Below are 24029 nucleotides of genomic sequence, written 5' to 3'. Positions count from 1 at the left end.
AGTAAGTTATTTGGTCAAAATACACTCCAAGTCTTTTCTTCAAAAATCACTCTTCATTTAGGGCAGATATGGGAGACACAGAGTTTCTAGTGGAGCGATAACCCATCAGTCACTCAAAAAAAGACAACTTTGGAAGCTAGAATCTCCAGGATCTTACTCTTAAAGCCCCGGTTATCTGTCTTCTCCACCCACTCCTTCGTGGTTCCCTGTGTGTGTGAAGAAAAGCACCAGGAGAGACTTTTATTTTCTTTTTCCTCTTTAATTTGTTCAGCATTGAAGGAGGGAAGGTCATAAACATTGATTGTCATTTACAGGAAACATTCAGAAATCATGTGTGCATTATCTGGGAATGCTAACAGTATTCAACTAATAATTTACAGGACAGAAAATAAAAACGAACCCCATTACATTCTAAAGTAATATAAAACTCTCTTTAGCTGTTAGGGAGTGCTGCTTTAATCTATTATATTTATAATTAAAAAAATTCAATGCTTACTTCCTAAATGACTCAGGCTGCAGATTTACTCACATACACAGAAATTAGGGCTTATATATTAAACAAGGAGAGAAAGAGAGAGAGAGAGGAGAGAGAGGGAGAGATCAGAAAATTGTAGTTTTAAAAACTACATATACCACTGGGTTTATTGGTAGTTTGCCTTGCGCCCTACAGGTTGGTAAGAGTATATGGTAATAGCATAATTCAGCTCCTGAAAAATCAGTGGTTGACTACAGGAGGCGTTGCTCTTTTTTAAAAAAAAGGTATACTTAGCTTTTCAGAATGAATGCTTTTATTTTACATACTTGCGGCAATGCAGCACCTGGGCCCTGCCAACAGTGGTGTGCATGCTGAGGAGGAGCAAGCTGGACCTCCCACCCTGCTCCTCCAGGTGCAGCCGCGGAGTAGGGACAGCCACGCCCAAGACAGTCCTTGGCATCATCTCTGCACTCAGTGGCTCTGCACCGTGGACTGTAGGCTGCAGCTATGGCAGAAGCGTTAAATCTCAGAACACCAGAAGGATAGGAAAATCATTTATCTCAGTCCTAAAAGCAGGGAAGCATTGTCAGGGATTTCAAAAATATTGGAAAGTCTCATTTAAATCTAAATATCTTTTTATTTTATAAATCGATCATCATAAAATACTAGCCTTTTAAAGTCATATTTGGGATGCAGGGAAAACATCAGTTTCACTGGCCCTGCTCTTGCCTATGTCGTTCCCTTCACCACATCACGGGTCTTTCCTACCTCTCAGTCTCTTCCCAACCCCCTCCCCCAGCTTCTTTACAACATTTATTTGGTGGAGGTCAGCTATGGCTTCAGCGAGTGAGTGGTCTGACCTCAAGTCATTAATACGAGTAATAAACACATACAAAAATATTTTGTTCATCAGAAAGCAGGGTTCGTTTTCCTTAAGCTAGTCCATGCAGAGTGGATGTGGACAGAGCCATTGGCCGTGAGGAGAGACGACGTCACTTCGACAACGGTCTCTTTTTTTAAGCGTCCCTTTCTCATATTTGCCAGTTTAGCTGGAGTTTGCAGGTCTTGGGCCAGTCTTCCATACAGAATTCTTTGGAGCAGTTAATTGATAGCCCTGTCCCTTTCTTAGTTGTATTACGCAAAGAAGCATATACTTAACACCGATGACCCATCAGGATGCTTAAACCGATACAACCGTTTCCCATTTAAAAGACTGAGAGGTACACAGCACTCAGGAAGGAAGCAGGTACATATTTTATCTTTGTTGTTTACCCCCCTCTAAAAAATCGTTACAAAGTCTTATGCTTAAACAGAGACATAGAAAAATCAGTGTATTCGCCGTCTCTCGATATTTACAGCAAAAATTGCAGAGACAGCTTACATTGTATTAGACCTCCCACAAGCATATATTAAAAGTAATTACATTTGAAAAAATATTTTTTTTTTTTTACTTTTCCTCTACATTTCTACAATACATACTCAGTTTTCTGTGGGTTTAGTTTTCATTCTTGGGCGTGTGCTAATGGGATGAAGCAAGTGGTGGTGTGCTCGGGTGTGGGACTTGTGGCTTTCGGACATTCCTCGTGAGCGTCTATGAACGGCCGTGCTGGTGACAGGGGGGAGGGTTCACCATTAGCCACAGCCAGGGCATAAGTGAGGTGAGCCTCATGCCGTCAACAGGAGGACAGACGACCTGCATTTCCCCTCGCTGGGCTTGCTTAATTCCAGTCATCTTTGTGCTTTAGTTTTGGCTGTGAGAACAACCACTGGCCTGGCCTCTCTGATCCACGGGAGGTTGTGCTTTGGTCATGGAGAAAGCAATGGTTGTTGTGACCAGTTCACCTCCGGGGGGGTGGGGGGGGTGGGGGGGGGGGGAATTTCAGCAGCTGAGGGAAAAAAGTGCGCAGACAGACAGTTCCCACCTGCTGTGTAGGGACCTGTGACCTGCACTTTAGAACAAGGGGGGTGGGGGGAGTGAGGATATTCCCATGATAGTATAAATTGCTCAGAAATGTCTAACTAAAAGACAGCGAGAAAGTGTCACAGATTTGAAGCAATACATTTAAGGACACATGGACAGGCTCGGAAACATGAAAGTTATACATCTGTCTTTCAGGGAAAAAAAATGGACAAGAAATCTGGTTCTCTCGGCTCCTTCACGGCGGAGCTCGTCAGGACACATGGAAGTGTCTTTTGTAAGCCGTCATTCAGCCGATTTGCCTCCATCTTTCGACTGTTATTTTGTTCAAGCCACTTGTTATTATATCTTTGAATAATGATGAGTAAATATTGAAACTAAATTGAGAATGCGAAGGGCAAGATCTCTCCTCTCTCCCTCTGTACTAGCATACTTCCAACGTCGCTCTCTGTCAACTCTGACCTGATTGGTTCTAGCAGAACAGACTTCTAGATCCGACATTTGATATCAACTGGAGGCCCCAAATTGACAGTCTATGAGCCTCTTCTGCTCAGAGATGTGTTTGTTTGGTCTGCACTATGCTCAGAGTCAGCTGTCAGCATTTCTAACCCGAGACAACTTACATAATTCAGAAGCATGGTCAGCATGCAACCTCGGCTGAATGGTGGCTGTCCTATCCTAGGTAGGACATTTCCTTGCCAGCTTAGTATGACTGCTACACTATTTGCATCCACTCCTTGCCACTCTGGGGTTTTTGAGTTTTCAATTGTTGATTTAAACAGGCAGGTTAAAACCTCTGGTTCTGAGACATGCTTCTCTTGAAAAGAAAAAGCGTTAGCAACCTGTTTCCAAAAGACCCCCTGGCTCCCCACACCAGGCCTTTCTTCTGGCTACACATTTACCAGCAGTTGCAAAGAGAACATCAAATAGTACTTCTTCATCTTGGTGGCATTTCCCTCCTCTTTATAAAGGGACTCTGCAGAGGCTTCCCTCCGACGTGTACAAGAGCTACCGCTATCATTCAGTGTCTGGCAGAGCCGAGACATCCTTGTCTGAGCCTACTGCCTTTTGTCGTAATTTTAGTTAAAACAGAGAGAGAAAGAGAGAGAGAGAGAGAGAGAGAGAGAGAGAGAGAGAGAGCGCCAGGAAGAATGATTTGGACAGCAGCCAAATATTTCCTGCTTCTGGAATAAAGAGAGACTAAGGATGTGGAATGACACTGACATTACTTGTTTCTGGTGGTTTTGAGAAAAAAAAGAAAACAAAAACAAACAAAAGAAAACAAAAACCAACCAACCAAATAAGGAAAACATTTTAGGTTGTCCTTGGGACCTAAGAGTTGTTTTAGAATTGGAACCCCTTATGTGCAGCATTGTGGAGAGCCAGAGAGACCTGGCCATGCATCTTCAAGGCTTTCTCCAAACAGTTTAGCTTGACTGCTGGGACGTAACCTGCTTGATAAGACAATCATGATGTCCTCTGATGCCTCTTGTTAATATCCATTTGGGTACACTCTGGAGTCTCCCAGCTATTGCCAGAGAAATCTAATCACCTAAGACCATAATATTCTCTGCTTTTTACTTAGAGGTCCTTTAGCCCAGAGCCCTGAAGAAAGCATTAAGACAAAGAAAATGCAGAAAGTGTGCTTGGAAAGAATATCCTGACCTTCAATGTCTAACCTGGGAATAAAAGAACCCCCAGAAAACCTGACACAAAGATAGACCAAGTCACAGACTGCGTGGCCATCCGTAACTGTCAACCCAGATTCGAAATCTCTGATTCTCCCTCCAAATTTTGCCTTTCTTTTTACAGAGTCCGGATGCCCTGGAATTGTCACTCACATAGTCTGTCAGCTCTGTCCGTTGACAGTTAGATCCCTGCATTTCTTTTGCTAAGGACTTACACAGGAATTCTGGATTAATTGGGAGAGAAGCGGGACAGCTTGGTTGTTTTGTTCTTTGCTCATTTTAGAGACTGAAACTAATGTCTTTACTTGTGTAAAACTTTCAGGCAGGTCCAAAGGGGGGGGGGGCATTCATTTTCTTACGTGAAGCCACTGTGGCTGGTCTGAAGCCTTTTAGAGAGCATCTCTCCCTGGCATGTTCAACTTATGCCACATAGATTTTATTGTCATTTTCCTGTTTATCCCTTTCACATTCTCGATGAATTTTTTTTTTTTCTTAATGAAACATCCCTGAGCAGATTCAGTGCAACATCTGCATCAAGCAGTGATTGTCATCCTTGAGGCATGATGGAGACTACAGACCCCAGTTCCTTCTTCCAGTGTATACCTCATATTAGCACACTGTGAGCCTCAGCCAGGTCTCAGGAGAAGGGACAGCTTGCGGAGACTGTGTGTGGTAAAGAGAGTTTTTCTTACGGAAATTTCACGCAGTCACTGAGATGTTCAAAGGGCAGTGTTTAAAGGCTTTCTTACCATTAAAAACATGACTTGATTCTCTTTTAAGGGAAAAGTTGGCAACCGCAGCCAAAACTGGAGCGCTCTCCTTTAGATGGAAAGTGGGCTGTGCCTGGACTGGTCACCACTGTCTGGTTCTGGTTCAGTTCCTAGCTGCTTCCTCTCTCTCTGCTTCAAAGGGTCGTGCTGTCCCAATGCAATGCTAGCACTAGTGGAAATGACACAATTTCAAAACCAGTACCCCCTGAGGCAAATGTGGGGAGCAATCTTTTTCCTACACCGCCCGTGGGGCAAAGGAGGAAAAAACCCGCAGCTACTTCATCAATTGAGCCAACGAAAATCCTCTAAGGTAAACTGGAGGCAACAAATGATTCCCTTTGCAGCCGAGTGGGATTTACAGGCTGACAATGGGAAATACTGAGCCAGCAGAACAATGAAAACGAAGTTTGACATGAGTTCAAAGCTCAAAGGGGAACGCCAAGTAGACACAGTAAGCCTTGCCTATCACAAGCCAATCATAAAACATACATTGCATTTGGAAGCAGCTTGGTTTAATTGAGTGCCTTCCATTACCCTGTTTTCCTAGCAATCAGAAAAGTATCTTTCCATTAGAAGGAAATATGACTCTTGGAATTAATTCTTTATACAAAGAGCTAGCAAGAGTGACATTTACACCAAAAAGAACTGAGTCCCTGTAGCAGCATAATAAGCAGTCTACAGCTGTCTTCTCAGAACCAAAGGTAATTTGGTTCAATGTAGTTAAATTAATTGAATATAACAGTGGTTGAAAAAGAGATTCATTATTTTAAAGCCTTTTTGTTTTCCCCCAATGGCTTGGAATTCATCAATCATGAGGTGAGAAAAGCCTCTGTTTTCTAAAAGGAAAGATTAACAGCACTGTTTAGATCATCTGCCAGAGTTCTGAGGCATCGTGGTGGAGATGACTCTCAACCAAGAACTTCAGGAGAATATGAGAGATCTAAAACAAATAAATAAAACAAGCAAAAATCCAAACTTTCTATTAATGGAGATTTACAGAGTAGGTGCATGCGTGTGTGTGTGTGTGTGTGTGTGTCCAGGGAGAACAGGGCAGGTTTTTTAAAAGCTAGGGCCTGTGCAGTACATCATAGCTTTTGGTGTCTCATACACAAATGTGTCCCCTAGCTGCTTTTTCGAAAGTCTTAGTTTGGACTAGATCGCACTGAAGGCCTAGGCCTTCCAGGAATTGGAAGAACAAATGGCTTCAAACCCATGCTTTCTGGTACTTAATTTCATAGATGTGTGGATGAAGAAACTGTAGAGGTCACCCTTTCATTCTGTTCTTTTAAGTGGCTAAGAACTAACCAGTGTAGACAGAGGAGGCCTTTTAAATCTGTGTAGGAAAGGATTTTGGCTTTGGGATATATCAGTCTCATAGACAAAGCATTATTTTTCTAATCTTTTGAACTTTTGCTCTATTTTTATTAGATAGCATTTTGAAGTTGAAAAAATTGGAGGCCCCAGGCTCTAGACTGCGTTCTCCTTTCTATTAGCATGTTTTCTAATAAATTAAAATGAGTATGAATCTAATGAAAACTTCTTTACCTTGCATGTTCTATTTCTTTCTGTTCTTTGGGAGAAGATGCCTAGACAGTATTTACACAAAATGACACTGGGACCTTGTTTTACACTACTAGTCTGATATTTCTGAAAACACTGATGATGGTCATAATCTACAGACTGATTTTTTCTTTTTGTTAAAGAAATAATAAGCATCAAAGTTGAGTTTCACAATTTTAAGTCCAAATCCAAAGTGTGTGTGTGGGGAGAATCTCAGTATTTTATATTCTGTATAATAAGAAATATTATTGTCTGGTTTACAGACCGATTTGTGAAACAGGAAAATGACTTCAAATCCTATTGCACCCCAAACCCTATGTGCCATCTTGACAGGGCTTTGAAGTCATTGACAGAAACGGAGCTTTTGGAAAGCAGTTATATGCTACACCAATTCCTTTGTAGACTTGCTTCCGAATGGGTACTATCCTGTTGTTATGTGTGGATGAAAACTCTGGCTGGGGAAAAAAAAAAAAAAAAAAAAAAAAACAACAAAACCTTGATTGTCTGACATAAAAGTAACACAGAACAGAAAGTAAATCACATGAGAGCCTGGCCAGACCTCCATTGCTAGCGGGCATGGCATTTGAAACCACAGTGCATGAATACGTAATAGTCATATATAATACTCTTACATATTATATATTCATTACATACATGCACAGTACTTTCCAAGACAGTTACAGATTTCCACATGCATCAACTATCTAAAAACACAGAAGTAGGTAAATCCTAGTACGTGGAATTTTCTTAAATTATATTTGAACAATCAGCAGGAAAAGTAGTCATGTGAAGGACGGCTCTGTTCTTGTATATATCTACAATAAAATTCTATAAACCGTTGTCTCCAAAACATACCCGAATAAAATTAAAAAAGATAACACCCAGTGTCCTATATTTGTATATTTATGATCATTTCAAAAACAAACAAACGAACAAAAGAGCCCCACTCAGGTGCATATTTACATTCTTCAAACTGTAGCGGTGAAAAATAATTCTATTAAGTGCAGGACATTCCTAATGTTGCAGTAGTGACATTTTTCTTAAGTCTCCATGAACACATTGCTTTTGTCTTAACGGCGATGCATTCCGTGACTCTGAGAGTTCTCAGCCCCTTCATTTGCAGACCGCGGCACAGTCAGGATTAAAGAGCTCCTTGTACAATGGAGGAAACAGTGTATTCACTATGTCTGGATGAGATTGCTTAAATACCTGCAGCTTCTCCCCATGCAAGTTGCAGACTGCTGTGATAGTTGGTATCTTGGCTATTAACTGCAGAACACAGAGACAAAGGGAGACAAAGAGGGAAGCTCGTTAGTGGACTGTCTTGTGAATTAGTGGCTTTCGGGGGACCCGGATAAAGGTAAATGGCTCTGGAAAAAAGATGTGCAGAAAGAAAGAAGGCTCACTTTCAGCTTCCCTTGAAAAGAAAACAAAAACATTCCTCATCCCACGGTCTGAAGAAAGAAAAAAAAAAAAAACAAGAGAAAGCAAGCAAGCAAGGAAGGAGGGCTAAAGCCCCCTGGTTCATTGTTCTGAAATAAAATATGCACAGGAGGCCTTCTTGTTTAGTAAGTGTGAGTGGGTGCTGAGCAGACAAGCTGTCTGAATAGGAACCCTGCTTCCCAACAGCCAAGGACAGCATGACAGTGCGATCTGAGGCACTTTCTGGCTCAGTCTTTTCACTTGTAAAATGGGCTTGTTAGTCCTGTCTTTCTCTTTGAGTTATGTGGACTGAGTAAGGAAATTGATTTGAAAGTGTTCAGAAATCTGCAGGTACGAAATGCAATTGTTAACTAATAGTATTATTATCTGTCCTTTCCTGCAGACGGCTGACTCATGCATATTGTATTTCTAAGCTTTGAAGGATGATCATATTAGGAAAGGAAAGGACACCAGTATGAGGGGATGACACAGAGGCAGAGGAGGCTGTTGGAGGGAGGGTTGGGACCAGCAGGAAGGGAGCAGGGAAAACAGAGAGGGCAGTGGGCACACATACGGTGAAGTACATGGTGCGCATATATGAAGGTGTCATAATGGAGTTTATTATTTTGTACACTAATTAAAAAATCTGTTTGAGGTCTTATGATTATCAGCAATACTTGGAAATCAAACTCACTAGAGCTACCTGTACCTCCCTAATTGCTTTTCGCTCTGATGCAGAAAATGAGACTATGTTTACTCAAGAAAGTCTGAGAGGTACTGGCTTTGAACACCTTTAGAGAAGTATTTCACAAACAAGTGGAGGACTAGCCTATAATCACCAGGCTTTGATTAAGTCTCCTCTCCCTTCCCCTTGCTCCTCTTCCTTCTTTTTTTGTGCTAAAGATGGAACCAGACCCTTGGGCATGCCAGGCAGGTACTCTACCATGGAGCAATATCTACAGTCAGCATGTATATGTACATGTGTATGTGTATATAAAATCATTATATTATATAAAATCATAATGATACCCACTGTGCTACAGGCTATAAAGCTCTTAGGAGATGAACATTTCTGACTTTACACATGCTTACACCCATCCTTTAGTATCAAGTTGGCTTAAGCATACACTCCCATGACAGTATTCCCGTCAGGATGGAGATAAACTCTCCTAGGGGAACATTCTTATTAAAGGTAAGTGTGGTAGTTCACCCAGCTGTTTGAAGATGGACTGCAAAGTGACAATGATAAAGCACAGTTAAACAAACCCATGTGATGACCTGGCTGGCTCCCCGTTTCTCTCTCCCACCAATAAGAATACTTTTCAGCCTTTGAAGTAGAGCAGCAAACAAAATCAGAAATTTCCCCTCTTCCACTAACTTCCCTTTTAAGCACTAATTATTCCGTAACGGTGCACTAAGAAAGGAGAAGCCGGCTTTAGGAGCTGACACACTAAAGGCATCTAGACAACATCTTTATAACGTGAGGCTTCAGACATCCAAAGATGTTTGAGGCTTCTGGCTCTGCAACCTAGCCGTCTCTGCTGCTGTCTGAAGAAAGGCTAAGGCACGAAACCAGGTGGAATCTTTGTTGTTGATGTCAGACTTCAGACTGAGAATCAAGGCTGTATCTTCAACAGTATGAAGTACCTTCCTTTCCTTCAGGATAATTTACAACAGTTAACCACATGTTTACTTTATAGTGAGGCTTCACTAGACACTGAATGCACAAAACTATTAGCGATTAGTAGCCCATCGTGTACTTGTTAAGACAACTGGAGATTAAGTTACCATAGTAATTAACAGGGAGAGAAAACTGTGGTCAGAGCGATGGGTGGTAGATACTCGGATGTCCTAATTTCTTGTAACAAACCCTCGCTAAGAACATGACCGCAAATCTGAGCAGGAAAGGAAAAGTGAGAACTGTGCAGGCGCTTGGGCAGGGAAAACGAACGTGCCCAGGGCTGGGGCAAAGATCCTGGGCATGTAGTGTGCCGAAAGCAACTTAGGCATTACTGAGGCAGTGGGTGAGCACGAATTTGGGGTTGATAGTGATGGAGAGATGTACACAGCCAGAATATGGCAGCTCTTATGATCCATGTCGCAGACTTTGGCTTTAAACATAAGCGAAGATGACCAGAAGACCATTCTGAAAGACTCACTTTGAGTCTGGGGTAGAAAAGTGTCTTTTGTATATTTTTATATGTAAACAGTTTATAAGTGTCCACTTAACTGGGGCCCTTATTGAAGCTTTCTTAACTAGCAGCCGCTCGCACACAGAAGGAAACGGCAACAATTTAGAAACACTCCTTGCACATTACCGGGCTCCCTGAAATAGCTATTGAACGCGGAGAAACTCTGAAAGCCTTCTATAATCATCTACTGTTGAACTGATGATCGGCAGTTGCTGCCGAAACTTCCAGATGCAACTGTGAAATGAGTGCCATCTTTAGTGTGATAAGCATCGCTGGAGTGCTTCTTCAAAGTGCGGATCACCGGGACCCTCTCCCAGGGATTCAGTTGCAGTATGTCAGATTCCATGCTTGAAGTAAACATCCCTTGTGAACACTCATGTCATGAGCTGGTGGAATAGGCGCCGAGAAACAGTGTCTTGGAGGCTCAGATTTTGTGGGGGAAAGAAAAAAAACTTTAAAAATTGGCAAGTAAATTCTGTATTCTCTCTGATTCGGTCCTATTCCCTGAGTGTCAAGTAGGTACTTTCAGGTGCCAAAGACATTTTCATGTTTGCAGGGGGAAGACAATATTTGCTCCTTCTACTATATGGGGAGGGACAAGTTGGGGGTCCTTGGTGACATACAGGCTTTACATGGAGAGGATAATGGATGCAGGGCTTTGGAATCAGGTTGTCTGTGCTGAGATCCTAGCACACTTCCACTTCACACTTATGCAATCTTGGCCCAGTTGCTTAATTCAGCATCCTCATTAGCCTGATGTTGTGTTAGGGTTTCTATCCCTACAATAAAACATCATGATCAAAAGCATCTTGGGGAGGAAAGGGTTTATCTCAGCTTACAGCTTATTAAGTACATCACCGAGGGAACACAGGTCAGGGACTCGGGGCAGAAACCTGGGGGCAGGAACCGAAACCGAAGCCACAGAAGAGTGCTGGTTACCGGTTTGCTGGCTCCGCCTACTTTCTTATACCATCCAGGACCACCCACCCCTTGCCAGATTGGCTCACCCACGTCAATCATCAATCAAGAAAATGTTCCACAGGCTTGATCATAGGCCAAGCTGGTGGGGACATTTTCTCAATTGAGGTTCCCTCTTCCAAAATGACTCTAGTCTGTGTCAAGCTGACATCAAAACTAGCCCACACAGATGGTGACTATAACATTTCTTGCTTCAGAGGGAGGCTGGGAGGATTTAACGAGTCAATACACGTGGTTTTATAGTGCTGCCTGCCGCCAGCTGACGACACACATGATGGCTATTGTATTAGCTTCTGTCTAGCCATTGTAAGCAAAATTCCAGAGAGCAACGTCCTGTGTAGGATTCTCGTCTCGGGTCACAGTTTCAGAAGCATCAGTTCATCATGGCACTGAGGGCGTGGGAGAGAGGGAATTTTGTCAAGTCAGGCAGCTAGCAGAGTGTGTGTGTGTGGGGGGGGGGCAAGTATTACAATGCCGCTGGCTTTATTTTATTTTGACCTCAGTTCCTGGGTTCTTTATTTTTTTGCAGGGAACAAAAAAAACCCATTTTTTTTTGGTTCAAATGAGAATGGCCCCCCAAACCTCAGATATTTGAATGCTTAGTCACTTGTTTTGGTAGGTAGGGCTGTTTTGGGAAGGATTAGGAGGTGTGGTCTTGTTGGAAGAGGCGTGTCACTGGGGGTGGCCTTTCTGGCTTCAAAAGCCCATGCTGGGTCCAGTCTTATTCTCTGCCCCCAACTTTAGGATACGGTTGTAAACCCTCAGCTACTGCTCTAGAGCCATGCCTGCCTATCTGCTGCCAAACTGACTCCCTGCTGTGATGGCCATGGACTCAGCCTCTGTAACTATAAGCAAGCCCCTGTTGAATGCTTTCTTTTATAAGTTGCCTTGGCTGCGGTGTCTCTTAATAGCAATAGAAAAGTGACTAGGACATTCGCAGCGCATTCAGGATGAATATTTCTCCCTCAGGTAGTCCTCTCTAGAAGTGCCCTCCCAGATACACAGCGGTGATGCCTAATCCAGTCAAGTAGACACTGAAAGTTAAGCTGTGATGCTCCCAGTTCAACATATCACTTCCTCCAAGGGGTGAAAGGGGTAAGGTCATGCTCTTCAGTCTTAGCATGTGAGCAGCAGAGACCCAATTTAGTCATTAGCTAAGCACCAAAGTCTAAGTCTGAGCACACTGCATGTTATTTCCTGGGAAAATTAGCTGTTTGCTTTTATTGGAACGAGTGTGCAAAATCATGACTATTTTTCATTTTTTTTTTTTTTTTTTTTTTTTTGCTCATTAACTGATTATAGACTAGATCCCAGTGCTATGGTTCTTCTGGTCTTTGCCACTTCTGTTATAAAGGGATCATAAGGAAAATTAAAAGCATAGAGTAGGACTGGACTCTTGATGGCTTCTCATTTGACTAGAGAGAGGAAACTGTATGTCTGGTTTTAGAAAGTGAATATCAACTCGTTGCCTCTTTCTGCAAAAAATTGGCAGAGCCTGGCTCATATTCAGTTCTGTCTCCTGTATGGGGTTTAAATCCATTTTCTGTTGTTCGTCTGCAGAATGGGCTGACTAGCTAACAAGCACTGTCAGCAAATAACCCAGAGAAAGCTAGAGAGCTTTATCAGATGCTATGGTCTCAGCAGCAGCTGGCGGAGACGTCCCATCAACTGTGGGCATAGAAATGCTGGTGTGGCATCACAACTCTGCAGGCACGGTAGGCCAGGAGGCCATGCAGAGAGGGTGACAAGCAGTTGGCAGCGCCCAGAAGGGCCCAGTGGAGGAAGCAGCAGGCAGGCACTTATTGCTCATTAATATTATGTACTGCAGCTGGGGACCCCCGTTTCAAAGGGCGCTCAGAGCAGCCTCAGCAGCAGTCAATGGTTCAACATCTTTTGAAACAGCTGGGGAGGTGATGCAGAAGCACTCGGAGATGGAGGGGGTAGTCAGTTTGAAGCCATCATGAAATTCCTTCACATCCCAATAATCCTCTTCGCAGAACTAGACAGAAGATCTATAAAAGGGTCTCCCACATCCCGTTCTTATAAGAAGGAAGCTGTGGCTTCTGTCTACGGCGGTGTACAAGAAGAGAAGGCAGCTATCCGAGAAGAGATAACAATCCTACGCTTCTCTCCAGAGAGTGGTTTTGTGAGAGAATTCACATTTTTTAAAAGTGGTCCATTTGATGTTGGGAAAATGGGACAAGCAGAGGGTAAAACTAGCTGTCAGGATGTTGTCTCTCCTGACACAGGATACCAGGAATGGTTCGATCAAAGTAGAAGAGGGAGAGGCTGAACACATCCATCTCACCTGTCCAGGTCCACATTTCTTTTTTGATTCTTGTGGAACCAGACCTAGGCATTTGGACTGAAATAATATTGAGCTTGAGATTCCTTTCCATGTCATAAACCTCTTCCCTTCTTGTCCTCTGCCCATTCTTGAAATCATGTGGTACATCTTCTTTCCACCTGGCCTTTGGGGGGTTGACATTAGAAGTGGGCATTTGTCTCACTAGGACTGGGATTTAGAATCAGACTTTAGCCCAAGGTACTTTCTTTCTTTCTTTCTTTCTTTCTTTCTTTCTTTTCTTTTTTATTTATTTATTAAAGATTTCTGCCTCCTCCCCGCCACCGCCTCCCATTTCCCTCCCCCTCCCCCATCAAATCCCCCTCCCTCGTCAGCCTGAAGGGCAATCAGGGTTCCCTGCCCTGTGGGAAGTCCAAGGACCACCCACTTCCATCCAAGGTACTTTCTAAATGTAGCCAAAACTACAAGTCACTTCAGATACTCAGTGTATGTCCCCATAAGGAGACCAGGAACCAAAGAACATTGGTATTCACACACACACACACACACACACACACGCACGCACGCACGCACGCACTTAGAGAGAGAGAGAGATAAAGAGAGACAGAGAGAGAAACACACAGAGACAGGCACACATAGAGAGAAATAAAATAGATACCTCAAGATGGCTAAGCATGGGGTGGAAAATTTTAAGGTCTCCCAATCCCATTATCTTCATGAGTGTAAACTTCTTTTTTTTAAACTTTAGATTCTGTCATACCTTTCTACTGCTTCATCTCAACTCATTTTATTTTTTAGTACAGTTAAACTCGACTCATGTTACTTGTAACTAGAGAACTCCAATGGATACACCACCCTGCAACTTGAGGAGTGAAGAGTAATCTACCGAACTCTTCTGTGTTACAGATACTTAATCTGACGGCCAGTGCCTGGAATTCTGTGGTGCTGGCCTTACAGAATTTACCAGTCCATTGTAAGCAGCTACAGTAGACTGCCACAGTCTGGTCTCTTCCAGGAGTTCCTGGAAGAAACTGCCAAGGCACTGTTCGCTATGTTCTCCTGGCTCCTGAACTCAACAAATGCAGGCTGAAGGGGCAAACTATCCCAGGAGAGAACTGTGTTCTGTGAATAATGATTTGAAATTTAAAACTTGTGGACTCTGTTAAGGTTTTTTTTTTATAATTCTGCCTGTTCTTGCATTATTCTACTATGTATTTACAGCTGTGTAGAAGCCCGAGGGGAGCTTCAGGAATGCCCTAGATGTGGTTACACAGGTATGTTACATTGTGATATTATTCACTGAGCGATATAAGACATTTGAAAAAATATAAAGACATTTAAAGCTGCAGAACAAATTCCTAGCCACATAGAAAAGACTGAGGACACAAGCCACAACTTCTGGGCAGGGCTGTCTTATTTTCTGGTAGTACTGACTGCTGATTTCAGATGAGCTTGACCCCTATTATCTAGTTAATCAACTAGGAAGTCTCAGACCTACACTAAAATTACATGTGTGAAAAGGATACACACAAGGCCTCAACATCCTGTTATTAGCCAGAGGAGTGTCTGTTTCTGACCCCATGGAATATGCAGGGAAAGACAGCAGGAAAGGCTTTCTGGTTTCCCTGGCTTCTTCAGTATTTTCTGCATGGACTCTAGGGGCCAAATGCTTGTTTCTTCTATGTTCATTTCACAATGGCCTTGTTGACACCGGGTCCTCATGAGAGGATCCATCAGCACTTAGCTGAGAGTGATCAGGAATGATAGAAGCAAGGTTTCAAACATCAACATGTAAAATAGGGTTAAGATTTCTTTCTATCTTTTAGGCTTTTCTCTAGTAACTTATATTCTTATAATAGAAAGATGAGGTCCTTATGTTCAAGAAATGATTTTCTTATCTTATACTAGAAATAGACAAAGGAATTAAGAAGTTACTGAGTCTGTTAGCAATATCTTTCCCAAGCTCAACCTAATGCAGGACTCCTGGGAAGGTGGAAGCGTTTGAAGGGCGGTGTCTCTGAGTTAATCAAACATTTAGAAGTGAGAACCCACAAATTAATTGCTTAGCTGCTGGTAGTGGCTTAGATTGAAATTCTCACTCTCTCGTTCACACACTGGTCTACTCTGGGTGAGGTACAGGATTGCTTGAGTTTTCAGTTTCTTCTTTCATAACGTAGGATAATAAGAGTATAACTTTGAAAACTCAGAGTCAGCCTATCTGGATCTCTCAGTGCAGCGTCGCACAGAACAAAAATCCCAGTCATTCTGAACTATTCATTGCCTTGGCCAGTCATGTGATTTTTGTCATTCTTTGTTTTTTTATTGTAATCAGAGTGGTGCTTTGTTTCATGCTTCACATCATATGACATATCTCATATACACAGATATTGCACATGCTATGGGTAATGAACATTTGTGAAGTAAGCAATACCACTATGACTTAGAAACCCTCTTTACACGTGAGAATTTCTTCCGCAGTGTAAAGTGTTGGTTGTGATAGTGTAAGACGATGCGACACTGCCTCCTGCAAAGTTAGGGCTTTGTACCATAGTGTCTCACCCAGGTAAGAGATTATGTTCAGACACAGAGAAGGGAAGGAGAGGCTGGGTCTTAGGTGGACAGAAGACACTGATCTCCCTTATGTCTGAACTTCATCATCTAAATCAGCAGTGTCCAATAGAAACAGAAGAGAGAATTTGATGCTCTTGTATTGCTTACTACAACTTAGGATAAGAATACAACTCCAGGCATTTCTATTTGCATAATTTCTAGGAAAAATAAATATATAACTAAGGATATGTCATGACTTTAATAACCCAGGAGACAGAAAGAAGGGACCGAATTGGGAAGGCCTATGTCAGATGTGCCTCTAGTTGTTGGCCAGACTCAGAGACCTCTTTAGGGGAAGATTGAGAAATGGACTTGAAGGCATGAATGCAGGAGACGCCCAGTTCTAAGCTTTGTCCTTGACTGTATGTATACATGCTCTATATTGGATTGGTACATCCTTCTTCTCTGCCTCTGCTCCTATGGTCGGAGCAACAAGAAGGGGGGATTTAGTGATTTATGATGAAGGAGGAGGACAGGCCAGAGGTGTGAAATGACAGCAGTTTTCACAGTTCCGAATTTGTTACTGATCTTGCATCTGCTCAGCAGGTCCTGCCATCCTCAACTCGACCCTGGACCTCAAAGATCCTCACCTAGGAAACAAACCTCCCCTAATGAGTCAGGGCAATGCCTGATGCATCGGGAGCAGAAATTGCCCTGGAGAGCCGATGGAGAGGCTCACCTCCGGTTACATGTACCATCAACACTGAACGCTGTAAGCTTTGGTCTCCAAGATCACTCCAAGCAACATAGTACCAGTTTGAATCAGCAAGATGGGGCAAAATCGTCTTCTTCTGTTCCCCATTACAATGGAAAACATCCAAGGAGTCCTTAAAATAACCACACAGGACTGAGCCATGGAGAGCAAAGAGAACGTCTGGAAGAACCTTTGTTTTTTTCCTTTTGGACATCAAAGGATGTTATACTGAAGAGAACTTAAAGACCAGGCAGTCCATCCTACTCGTTTCCCAGACAAGAAAAGTGAAGCCCAGAAACAGATGGGCTGCCTCCTCTAGTCATATGGGGCTTAAAAATATATATGTCTATTTATTTTTTCATGAGCTTTCATGAAAGTGACCAGTGTTATCTCATTTCCTGGCTTCTCAAATTCAGGATCCTGCCCAATCTAACTATTATTTATAGTGTGGATAAACCTTCTACTTCCCTACCTCCGTACTGGCCCATCACATGGAACCCCTTCTCCACTTTCCCCACCATCCATTTTGACTTTGTGGAAAGTTTCCACCCTTTGAGGATGATTCCAAACATTAATATTTATATAGGCATTTCCCTACTGAAGTAAAATTCCTCCTATCAACACCAATCCTATCCTTTATAAAATAATAGTTTACACAAAGGTGAATACTTTGAAGAACTACATGGAATGATTGAAAATGATGTAACTTAGTCCTTGAAATACCCCCCAAGACACTGGTGACACTTTCAGCCTGTGAAACAGTGAGTTTGAAACCTGTGTTTGGGGGTTCTCAGCTAGCACAGATCTAAAGCTGTGATAATTTATTAAAAATATGGTGCGTATTAATACACTTCTGAGGAGAGGAAAATCTAATCTCTAACTTTTTCTCTTAAATATCCTTCTAAATCGAAAAAAGAGACCAATGAAGCTTCCTAGTTAATGGATATTGAACCCTTAAATTTTCAAATCCTCACTACATTGAAGTTAGGCTCAAAGTATAAAGCATTGCTGCCTAAGCCTTAATTTCAAGGTAGGTTGAAGTATGTTGTAGTCTGTTCTTTCAGGGTGAAGTCCAACAACTGTATGGACACTGTGTCTTTATCCTGTTATCATCTATGCTTATTCAGGATTAAACAGGCAAGTGGTATGAGCATTTTCTTTTCTTCAAATTATAGCAGAGGCTGACTGGTGTCCCATACCATCCTATGAAGATTTAGCCTAAGCCTCTGCCCTTGAATACATCATTTATGCTTTGCATGACTTCTCTCAGACAAAGCTTTAAATGTTTCCATGGGTTATATGAATATTAAATGTTGGGAACAACCATTTTTATTTAAGAAGTGACCATGAGGGAATAGGAAAGTTCCTGAAAAGATGGAAAAATTTATAGCACTGTGGAGTGGTTTTCACTTGGGCTTAACAAAAATTTTTTTCTTTGGGAGAGTTCTGTTGGAGGCATTGGTTTTTCTTGGATATTAAATGTTTTCCAAAGGTGCATATATTAAATGTTTATTCAAAAAGCCTGTGGTAGTGTTGGGAGGTGGTGAGACCTTTAATAAAAATGGCATAGAGAAAGGAAGTTAGCTAACTGGGGACATGGCTTTCTGGGGGATTTTGGGCGTCTTCTCCTTTCTTGACTTGTGCTTTGCATCTGGCCATCTTGAGGTGAACAACTTCGCTCCACCACGTGTGCCTGCGATGGGGTTCTATCTCTCCAAGGGCCACAAAATTACAGAGAATTACACAGATTGACACCTCTTAAACCATGGGCCGAAATGAAATGTCCTTCTTATAAGTTGCTACTGTCGGTCATTTTGTCATACCACAGCAAGCTGACTTACACACTGTCCTAAACACTGATAGCACCTGTGTCCTCTAAATGTTAAGGAAAGAAGAAACCATATGGGTTCACTCTTGCTCCCTGGCACTTGACAATGGATCTGAAACTCAAAAGAAGTTATATATCTGAACCCAAGGGGACAAATAAGAATCTATCCTTCATTGTGTTTTGGTCTTTCCACATTAGCAAACAACATCTCGTTAATATGACAGCTATTATAAAGAGTGGTCCAAACAAGAACCCAGCATTTAACCATGAGCTCTGGGAGTTAATGCTTCATCATCCAGCTCCAGAGAGTGATGCAGAAGAAATAATCCTCTCCAAGAGTTTTCCTAGGATTCAATCTTCTAAAATTATCTCTTTATTAAAAAGAATAGAATTGTGTATTTTCTTTCGCTAAAGCTGAAGAAAGCAGGTTTAAGCTGATCTATAGAATCGATATTACAATTGTTTTCTTGCCATCAAGTATATTACACTTGTCAATTTCTGTCTGTTTTCTAAAGTTTCCAATAGTTCAAATCATGACCAGAAGGTCAGGATGTGGAATCTAGAGGAAGCATATAAGTACAAACATTTCACCTTCCTAGAGAAGCAATATGCTTACTTTTATAACAGATCTGTAGAGAAGCATTAAAATTTAATCCTTTTTGCATTGATGTTGACAGCAAGATTTTTAGGCAAATAGACAACATTCTCAAGAACAGCAAGAACTTTTGTTTAACTCTGCTTTCTTTAAGACCTTAACTTTAGAAGGTAAACTTTTGAGGTATCCAAAACACAAGCAGGAAAGTTTCTGAAGAGATGAGAGAGGATAACAGGTAGCGGAGACATAGTCAATGGACGTTATGTATTTGTATGAAAATGTCCTTGTGAAACCTAGTACCATGTACCATGAATGATACACCAAGACAAAAGGAAACATCCTCTCCATTAATTTGCTGGATAGACTTATACCCACGAGCTAGTAAGTAATTACAGACTAATATTCAGATATTCATTTTGCTGCCCCCAGAGAGGCTAACAGTAGGTTCAAACTTTACTCTTGACTGGATAAAACCTGAGGTAAGGAGAGCAAGTAACTGGCCCTTAGGAAAAGTTGTGTTGAAGGGAACTATCACTGTAGAGTGCTGTGGAAATGTTCTTCCTGGCGATGTGTTAATTTTAACAAACTTTATCATAATGAAGAAGCATATTTAACTCATGGAGGGTTTTTTTTTTATAGCAGTTCTCAGTAAGTGCAAAATAAAATCTGATGAAGTCTCCAAATAGTCTTTTCCCTCCCCCTTTGTAAAATAAAGAACTCCAAGGGCAGAGTGGGAAGGCTTAATGATAAAAATATAAAGAGTAGGATTCCTATTATCTTTAAATTTAAGTTAAATTTGCCAGTTTCTTTCCTTCTGAAGAGTTTAGTTAAGGAAACAGAGATACGTTAAAATTTAAAAAAATATTGTTCTTCTAAGAAATTCTAGTACTTGAGAAACTAATTTAAGATTTAAAATGATGCTGAATGTCAATCACTGACAATTACTTTACTTTGGAAAACAACTTTTCTCAATACTTCTCTGTTGTGTAAGTTTCCTTGGAGTTTGAAACATTCCATCTTGCAGGGAAGTGCCTTAAGCCAGAGGAAGGTATACAACTCGATAGCTCTAAGAAGTCCCTGAAACTGACCAGATTCACTAGGCCTCTTCCTGTCAGTGTAAGCAATAAAAGCTGAGCGTCCCTCTGGGACTGGCTGAGTTAAGGTGCAAAGACTTTCAGAGAGCCAGGCTATAAAAGAAGACTCAGAGACCAGACCACCTGCCTGGGAGAAGCAGAAACTAGCTACACTTCCCGGAAGACATTTAGGCTAGAGTCACTTGGGAAAGACATTGTCCACCCTGTTGAGCCTGCCTGCGGGCTGTGCAGTGGGCTCCAGCTTCCCTGGGTTTTGGGAGCTGCTAAGGTCTGCCTGGATAATGCAGTTGTCTTTTGAATCCTTTTCCCTTCTGTAAGTAACCCCTCACTCATCTTCCTGTAAGTAACCCCGTAAAACTCATCGATTCACCACGCTGGACCTTGGTAGTATCTGTGATCTGTTGTGGGTTTTCTGTCTGAGGTGTGTAGACATATGTGTTGTGTCTCCCCAGGAAAAGTTGTTAACACATATCACCTTAAAGATGACCATGCTTAATTAAGCCAAATCAAGGAATGGGTGTCATGTGGCTGTTTGCATCCACCCCGCATGCCAGCATGTTGAAATAACCCCAGTTATTCTAGACATATATGAAGAGATTAGAGTGGAAGGAAAATTAAGAGGTCATGGGGACACCCTTAATTTCCACCCTGAACAGGACAGTTGTTTGGATGGATCTGAGAAGTCAGCACACAGTGTCTAGCAGAACCTGACAGAGGCACACTATTTCTTGTGGCAACCCACTCCTGTGTTCAGAAAATCACACACTGCATTTGATGCTTCTCTCTAATTTTGAACAAACATCTCGGTGATCTTACTTGGCCCAGACCTGACTCATGATGGTGCAGCCTACTCTTTTCTCACCGATGAACTGGAAGGCTTGTCTCCCTGCTTCAAGTGTCTGATCCTTGGATGACACTCACACACCTGTGGTTTTTTTTTTTTTTTTTTTTTTTTTTGTTTTGTCTCCCTGGGTTTTGGGCTCTCACCTGTCCATATCGTCTTTCTCCAGGAAAGGTATTCTCCACAGCCAGGCATGGTACTATACAACTGTATCCTTAGCATTGGGAAACTGAGGCAGGAAGTGTGTGTGTGTGTGTGTGTGTGTGTGTGTGGTGGGGGGTGGTCATGGGTTCAAGGTCAACCTGGGGGACATAGCCAGGCCCTGCCTAGCAACCATCCAACCAAAACCCAAAACAACTCCTCAAGCAAATAAACTCTTTTCTCAGTGTCTCTGAATTGACTCATCTCCTTTTGGAAAAGTATGTGTTTGTACTCATGCGGTCCTACACTGGTGAGGAATTCTCCTTGCTCATGTAGGGCTCCTTTGGGGATAGCAGGCCTGTAACCTGCGGACTTACCTTTGCCAGGGTCTCGTCATCCAGGTGATTCTTCTGAATCACATGTTGAAGTGCAAAATAGATTTTTTCCTGAAGCTTCTGGACCTTTCTTGGTTCTATCAGCCAGGCTCGGTCTGACAAGGAGAAAAGCCAAAGAATAAAAAGAGGGAACACACGCTTTGCTTCATTTCCCTTACATGTATGAACACTGAAATTTGTACCCATCTTAACTTAGCCGTAAGTTGCTTTTGAAGATATGTAATTATTTATATAAAACATAAATATCTTATAAACACTGCCAGGAAGCCAGCTACACAGGGAAGCCATTGGGTTCAAAGAAAGGCCCTCTTTGCCTAGTGTTGGTGACTGTTTCAAAGTTTTGTCCTTTCCAGGCAGGTGCTTAGATTTTCTTTCAAAGCAGAAATAGCTGATTTGAAACCATATAGAAACACCGTTAGTAATCACAATCCTCTTCCTTAGCTTGAGTTATTCCTTCATCAGGTATAAAGCTGATACCATGCTATAATTTATAGAGCACATTCATCAATTTCAAAAGCTAACTTCTGAGTCTGATTTTCCTGTCCCGAATTAAGTGATAGGTAGGTTAATCCCACCTTTCTCCTTTGCTTGCTCCCGTACACTTTCATTTTCCTAGCTTTCTCTCTTCTCATCTCCATTTCTTCCTTTCTTTCAGCTTAGAAGCTTTATGCACCATGGTGACAAGGTGTAGCTAGTCTAGTATCATTGCCTCGGTTTGCTCAAGAGACTCTGGGAGTCACCAAACGATGAACAAATGCTCATGGAAAAGCACTTGGCCGTGATCCTTCTGAACATAGTTCAGGGCAGGTGAGAAACCTGATTCTGTAATCCTAGCCAGGCCAAGGACAAGTCAAGCCAAGAGTTAAGCAAATCCTTATATAAGTGAGCACAAAGGACTTCAGTGACAATTGTCAATCAGAATCAATGAAGTTCCCCTTTCCCTTCCTTAAGCTATTTGGGAATAAATAGACAGGAGCTAGTAAGTCAAAAGGCAGGGGAAGAGTGGGGTCTGACCCCAGAGGACATGAACCTCTCTTCCGTCTCCTCTAAGCCAGGATAACGAGCAGTGTATTTGATATTGCAAAGCCTTGGAGTGTGGGTCTGCTACCAAGGCTGGAAGATTCTCCGCTGGGCAGAGAGAGTAAGACAAACAGAATGCTTCCAAACTCTTCAGTGCGCAAGGACAGCATCTGTAGTTTGCAAAAAGGCTAAACCGTTCAATTGGTTTCTAACTCATGGAGATCAACCTAGCCTTCTGGGAGGGTCCTTTCTACTGCTCAATCAAGCTGGAGCTGGCATGTCTTCAGCCTCTGCTGCTAGGAGTTTGCTGAGTTCCACAAACATGCCCAAAGAGAAGGGGACTTTTGAAAGGCTCTTCTTTTGAGTGAGCAGGAGACACAGAGGGGCTGTCTTGTGCATCTGTAGAAGGCATCTTCTATGGAGCAGAGCTCAGGGCAGACAACCGAATACAGCAAGGATACGAGAGGACACTATCTGGCATGCAGTTGCTACTAAAAAGGGGCTTCTGTCACTTTCCAGATCTGTGTTTGTGTTCCTGGGCCTTTAGGTTTTTGATGAAAAGGGTCAAATGAAAACCAGAAGCAATTTTTTAAAGACATGATTGGACGGACTATCTAGTGATCATGTTGTGAGCAAGACAGTCTTTGGACAGGAAAGGGCAGAGGTGCCTATTTGTGACTACGGCTAGGATGATATGTCAAAGATATGATAGAATCATAACCATGTTAAAACTGTTTCTTCCAGTCTTGCTGCAAGACGTGAGAATGGAAGTAAAGAGGTTGATCTCGGACAGAAATGGATTACAGAAATAATTAGTCTTAAAAATGAGGAGGGGTGCATGCTTCATTCAGTAACAAGCCAACAAGAAGCCGTTATGCCACATATCTAACAGACAGTGGCTTGAGTGACTCTGGTCAACAAGGGAGCATGTATTTATTGTCATATTATTTTTATTCTATGATTATACATTATTGAGCTCTTTATTGTTACACTTTAAGCAGGTCATATACTTTAAAGTACATCCGTTGCTACAGTTTTGGCTGATCCATAAACGCCACAGCTTTGGAAAAAACAGTTTCTAAAAAGTTATTTTATTTTAGATTTAGAGAAGGTGTGCTGTGCCTCCCCCACCCCCCATTGTAGAGTCTAAGAGTCTATTGTCTTATTTTATCAATGAGGTGACCTCAGCTTTGGTGTCACACAGATAAATGATGGCATGCAGCCATGTCTGAGATTCCTCCTCTTCCACCAGGCAAGACTCACTCCGCAACTATCCTTCCCCTCAGAAATGCTTAATATTCCTAAGGATATTTGTCTTGAAAGATGATTGCAATGCATTGTGGGTAGAAAAGTCTAAAAATGGTAATTAGGGTCCCTATACTTGGTCTTTCATTTAGACATTTTCTGTTTCACTCTATTGGACTCTACATTTAAAAAAATATTTCCTTTATTCTTAAACTCGAAATAGAACCCGGCCACTCAGTGAGGTCACTGTTCATTTTT

General features: G+C 42.0%; 1 protein-coding gene across 1 annotated transcript in view; it reads right to left on the bottom strand.

The window, feature by feature from the left end:
• Nucleotides 1-250: 250 nt before the first annotated feature.
• The window catches only part of Rorb (RAR related orphan receptor B), a 179839-nt gene continuing 156060 nt past the window's right edge, over nt 251-24029 (bottom strand). Inside the window, exons 9-10 of the mRNA XM_041661294.1 lie at nt 21489-21601; nt 251-7680 (exon numbers count right to left, since the gene is read on the bottom strand). Of these exons, the coding sequence (XP_041517228.1) occupies nt 7525-7680; nt 21489-21601 (269 nt within the window). The 3' untranslated portion in view covers nt 251-7524. The remainder of the gene's footprint in view (nt 7681-21488; nt 21602-24029) is intronic.

The sequence above is a fragment of the Microtus oregoni genome, unplaced genomic scaffold, assembly GCF_018167655.1.
Source record: "Microtus oregoni isolate MIOR12 unplaced genomic scaffold, Mior012 000012F_ref0000307, whole genome shotgun sequence".
Lineage (NCBI taxonomy): Eukaryota > Metazoa > Chordata > Mammalia > Rodentia > Cricetidae > Microtus > Microtus oregoni.
This window is presented reverse-complemented; position numbering and strand designations above follow the sequence as displayed.